Raw genomic sequence first — 6,096 nt, forward strand, 5'->3', positions numbered from 1 at the left:
TTATCGTTTTTCCAGCCTTGTTTTGGCGTTTTTCAGGCGTTTTTTCAGGCGTTTTTGCAAGCGTTTACAAGCGTTTTACAGGCGTTTTTATAGGCGTTTTTTATAGGCGTTTTTGTGTAGTGACTTGGCCAATGAAAAGCATTGTGTTTTGTTTACAAAATTTGCAAAGGAACCTCCCAGGGACCTCCTCCCCTGCATTGGACCTCCCAGGGACCTCCTCTTCTTCATTTTGTTTTTTTCTTTTTTGTCTGTGTGAGTTCTCTGCTGCTTAAAATGGACGACAATGAAAGAGGATTTCTGTTTTGTGCATCACTTGCACTTCTGATGCTGGAGGAAGAGAAGGAAGAGAGTAATCGACAATACTGGGTCCATCCTGTGATTGCTAATCGGCGACAGCGTGGCCAGTTCTGGGCAATGTATGATGACCTTCGTGTGCACGAGGACAAATTTTTTCAATACACACGGATGTCAGTAAAAAGGTGGGTACATCTCCTAATATCCTCAATAAGCTTGTACTATGAATGATATATTATTTGCCCACTAACAATCAATATTATATTGTACAGTTTTGATGAGTTGCTGGAGTTACTCTCTGCACATCTTCAGCGACAAGACACTGATTTTCGTGACTGTATTCCACCTGTGGAAAGGCTGATCATTACACTGCGGTAAGCAACAACCCACGTCCCCATCCCCCATCTCTCAAACCCCATCTCCCTCACCCTACTCCACTTACAATCAGTGCCACGTATCAGTGCCACGAATAAGTGTCCACCAGTGCCACGTATAAGTGCCACGTATCATTGCCACGTATTAGTGCCACGAATAAGTGTCCACCAGTGCCACGTATCAGTGCCACGAATCAGTGCCACGAATTAGTGCCACGAATAAGTGTCCACCAGTGCCACGTATAAGTGCCACGAATAAGTGTCCACCAGTGCCACGTATCAGTGCCACGTATCATTGCCACGTATTAGTGCCACGAATAAGTGTCCACCAGTGCCACGTATAAGTGCCACGTATCATTGCCACGTATTAGTGCCATGAATAAGTGTCCACCAGTGCCACGTATAAGTGCCACGAATAAGTGTCCACCAGTGCCACGTATCAGTGCCACGTATCATTGCCACGTATTAGTGCCACGAATAAGTGTCCACCAGTGCCACGTATAAGTGCCACGTATCATTGCCACGTATTAGTGCCATGAATAAGTGTCCACCAGTGCCACGTATCAGTGCCACGTATCATTGCCACGTATTAGTGCCACGAATAAGTGTCCACCAGTGCCACGTATAAGTGCCACGTATCATTGCAACCTATTAGTGCCACGAATAAGTGTCCACCAGTGCCACGTATAAGTGCCACGTATCATTGCCACCTATTAGTGCCACGAATAAGTGTCCACCAGTGCCACGTATCAGTGCCACGTATCATTGCCACGTATTAGTGCCACGAATAAGTGTCCACCAGTGCCACGTATAAGTGCCACGTATCATTGCCACCTATTAGTGCCACGAATAAGTGTCCACCAGTGCCACGTATCAGTGCCACGTATCATTGCCACGTATTAGTGCCACGAATAAGTGTCCACCAGTGCCACGTATAAGTGCCACGTATCATTGCAACCTATTAGTGCCACGAATAAGTGTCCACCAGTGCCACGTATAAGTGCCACGAATCATTGCCACGTATTAGTGCCACGAATAAGTGTCCACCAGTGCCACGTATCAGTGCCACGAATCAGTGCCACGAATTAGTGCCACGAATAAGTGTCCACCAGTGCCACGTATAAGTGCCACGAATAAGTGTCCACCAGTGCCACGTATAAGTGCCACGTATCATTGCCACGTATTAGTGCCACGAATAAGTGTCCACCAGTGCCACGTATCAGTGCCACGAATCAGTGCCACGAATTAGTGCCACGAATAAGTGTCCACCAGTGCCACGTATAAGTGCCACGAATAAGTGTCCACCAGTGCCACGTATAAGTGCCACGTATCATTGCCACGAATTAGTGCCACGAATAAGTGTCCACCAGTGCCACGTATAAGTGCCACGAATAAGTGTCCACCAGTGCCACGTATAAGTGCCACGTATCATTGCCACGTATTAGTGCCACGAATAAGTGTCCACCAGTGCCACGTATCAGTGCCACGAATCAGTGCCACGAATTAGTGCCACGAATAAGTGTCCACCAGTGCCACGTATAAGTGCCACGAATAAGTGTCCACCAGTGCCACGTATAAGTGCCACGTATCATTGCCACGTATTAGTGCCACGAATAAGTGTCCACCAGTGCCACGTATCAGTGCCACGTATCATTGCCACGTATTAGTGCCACGAATAAGTGTCCACCAGTGCCACGTATCAGTGCCACGAATCAGTGCCACGAATAAGTGTCCACCAGTGCCACGAATCAGTGCCACGAATAAGTGTCCACCAGTGCCACGTACAAACACCTCCCTTTCCACCCACCATGTGCACCCGCAAGAGTGTCACTGGTTGGAATCCCAACCACGACACTACCTGCCTGGAGTTTGTATGTTCTCCCTGTGCCTGCGTGGGTTTACTCCCACACTCCAAAGACCTCCAACCTCCTCCCCCTTGTCCTCTACCCCAGGTATTGCTGATCCTGTGGCCCTGCAGCTTTTGCAGAACTAAAAGTCCCATTAACCATTGCAAGCTGCTGACAGTTACAAGCATGAGACTCCCAAATGCGCAGATATTATGTGATTTTTAGTCCCACAACAGATGGAGGGCCACAAGTTGAGCATCCATGCTCTACCCCTATGAATAAGCCATGCTATACCCCGTATGAATAAAATAGAGACACCAACACAACATTTGTACTTGTGGTACATTTTTTTTTAATTTTTTTAATCTGCTGAATTGCATAGAACTCTATGCTAAATAATAACAACTCTTGAACACAGGAGAGTGTCCTGAGCAAACATGAATGTTGCAACCGAAAACTGTATACCAAAAAAATTACAAATTATGAAATGTAGGGGAGCTTGGGCATAAATTGTCAAACATTGCTCCCTGTGTAAAGTATGGGGATGGAGCAGAAGAGGGGTTTGGGTAATGGGGAAAACCGGAGTAGGGAGGTGGTCGTATTGGCGGTGGTGGTGGTGCGAATGAGGATGGTGCATGGTGGTAAGTACGTGGAGGACAGGTAATTTGGGAAGGTGCAGAGGTAATTTGGGAAGGTGCAGAGGTAATTTGGGAAGGTGCTGAAGATGGGCAGGGTGGGTCATCAGAGGGGATGAAGGAGGAAATGCAGTCCAGCATTGCCTTCCGCATTGCTATCTGCCTTGATTCAGGGACCTTGTCAACAAATGGCTCCAGACTTCTTAGAAACATAATTGTAGGGTTTTCCTGCCTTCTTTGTACAAATTGCGACATCATGCCCGCTATTTGGTTAAATCTATCATTTCTTCGTTTTGGTGGCCTTGTGGTTGCTCGCCGTAGTGTCGCAGCAGGGGGGGGAAGCATTTCAGGGCTTCTTGATACCTCTGTCAAAGGTCTTTCTTCTACTTGGGGTTCTGTATTATCTGGAACTGGCATTTGAAGGGAGGGAGATGCTAATTCATTTAATGACATGTCCGGTACTGCCATGTCCATAAATTGCATTTCTCGTTGTTCTTCAATTTGTATTTCTTGACTCTCCTCCACTTCGTTGTCGTCCTCTTCTTCAGGAGCTGTGTTGCTCCAGGAACTCTGGGTACTGTGGAAAAAAAAAACATGCTCTAGAATGTCTGCATGCATACTTTATATGTAACTTTCAAAGTAACATGACCTACTTATTCATTTGTAGTGAAGGCCACAGAAAGTCAAGGTCTTTTGCATGAATATATTGTGGCGGTTCCTCAGCTGCCTGCCCACTCCGGAACTCCCTTAACTGGCGCTTATAACGGGCATAAGCGTCCTTCAAGCTTTTCCATTTACGTTTAAGTTGAAAAACTGTTAAAAAAAGAAAATAATTATGTTTTTTTTTTTCTTTTCCACAGGTACTTAGCAACTGGTCAATCCCTGGCAAGTTTACACTTTGCATTTATGATTGGGAAATCTACAGCTAGCTACATTATACGGGACACTTGTGACAAAATCTGGGATGTCTTACATGATGTGGAGATGGCCCAACCTAAGGAGGACGAGTGGCTCTCTATTTCTAAAGTCTTTTGGGAAAGATGCAATTTCCCAAACTGTGTAGGAGCTATAGATGGCAAGCATATACGAGTAATTAAACCAGTTAACAGTGGTACAAAATATTTTAATTATAAAAAATATTTCTCTTTTGTTCTATTGGCGGTCGTGGATGCCAATTATTGCTTCCGCTACATTGATATTGGCTCTTACGGGAGTAGTTCGGACTCCAGCATCTTTGCGCATTCTACTTTTGGCCAGATGCTACGTAACAATAACCTAGACCTACCTGATAACAATCCACTACCGGGAACCAATGGTCCACCTGTCCCCTATGTGTTTGTTGGGGATGAAGCGTTTGCGCTTCATGAACACCTTCTAAGGCCATACTCAAGCCGAAACCTCAATGTGGAGAAGAGGGTGTTCAACTATAGGCTAACCAGAGCAAGGAGAGTGGTTGAGTGTGCTTTTGGCCTGCTATCAAACAAATGGCGATTTTTACACAGCGTCATAAATCTCAACATGGAAAACGCAATATGCGCAGCCAAGGCAGCGTGCATCTTACATAATTTTGTAAGGAAGCGGGATGGTGTGTGCTTCGAAGATGCTTTAATGCACACAATGCAGAGGGCACAATGGAGCGGGAGTCGTGGGAACACAACTGGTGCATATGTTCGAGATACCTTCAACAACTTCTTCATGAACACAGGACAGGTTCCATGGCAAATGGAAGCCATTGAAAATTGCTAATGACAATTGATAAGTGACAATCTCTGTATTGATGTGCATTAAATAAATTTAAAGGTATCATTTCAAATAAAGGTATTATTGCAATCTAACATTCTGTATTGGTGTGCATTCATGGTATGATACAAAGTGCTTATTTGTGGTGTCATGTGACCAGGGATTTTGTTTGTGCAATTAAACTACAAGGTAAGAAAAAAAAGTATAGCCAGAGCGAGAGCATTATTAAAAAAAAAACAACCCTCTACTCCATTCACACTACTCTGACTTTTCGGGCGACTTCTCAAGTCGCCCCAAGTAAAGGTGGCACTGATACGTGGCACTGGTGGACACTGATACGTGGCAATGATTTGTGGCACTGATACGTGGCACTGGTGGACACTTATTTGTGGCACTCATGTGTGGCACTGATATGTGGCACTGGTGGACAATGATTTGTGGCACTGATACGTGGCACTAGTGGACACTTATTAGTGGCATTAATACGTGGCACTGGTGGACACTTATTCGTGGCACTGATACGTGGCACTGATACGTGGCACTGGTGGACACTTATTCGTGGCACTAATACGTGGCACTGATACGTGGCACTGGTGGACACTTATTCGTGGCACTAATACGTGGCACTGATACGTGGCACTGGTGGACACTTATTCGTGGCACTGATACGTGGCACCGATACGTGGCACTGGTGGAAACTTATTCGTGGCACTAATACGTGGCACTGATACGTGGCACTGATACGTGGCACTGGTGGAAACTTATTCGTGGCACTAATACGTGGCACTGATACGTGGCACTGGTGGAAACTTATTCGTGGCATTAATACGTGGCACTGATACGTGGCACTGGTGGAAACTTATTCGTGGCACTAATACGTGGCACTGATACGTGGCACTGGTGGAAACTTATTTGTGGCACTAATAAGTGGCACTGATACGTGGCACTGATACGTGGCACTGGTGGAAACTTATTTGTGGCACTAATAAGTGGCACTGATACGTGGCACTGATACGTGGCACTGGTGGAAACTTATTCGTGGCACTGATACGTGGCACTGATACGTGGCACTGGTGGACACTTATTCGTGGCACTGATACGTGGCACTGATACGTGGCACTGATACGTGGCACTGGTGGAAACTTATTCGTGGCACTGATACGTGGCACTGATACGTGGCACTGGTGGACACTTATTCGTGGCATT

At 45.9% G+C, this 6,096-nt stretch overlaps 1 protein-coding gene across 1 annotated transcript; it reads left to right on the plus strand.

Moving 5' to 3' along the window:
* Positions 1-360: 360 nt before the first annotated feature.
* On the plus strand, positions 361-4,896 carry LOC309556534 (uncharacterized protein; the record flags this gene model as incomplete). Its single annotated transcript, XM_082258981.1, has 3 exons — positions 361-479; positions 567-668; positions 4,011-4,896. Exons 1-3 carry the CDS (start codon positions 415-417, stop codon positions 4,894-4,896), a joined length of 1,053 nt encoding a protein of 350 aa, XP_082115107.1. The 5' UTR covers positions 361-414.
* Between the last annotated feature and the right edge of the window lie 1,200 nt (positions 4,897-6,096).

This window comes from Pelophylax lessonae (genome assembly GCF_965119305.1).
Source record: "Pelophylax lessonae genome assembly, chromosome: 5".
In the NCBI taxonomy this organism is placed as follows: domain Eukaryota; kingdom Metazoa; phylum Chordata; class Amphibia; order Anura; family Ranidae; genus Pelophylax; species Pelophylax lessonae.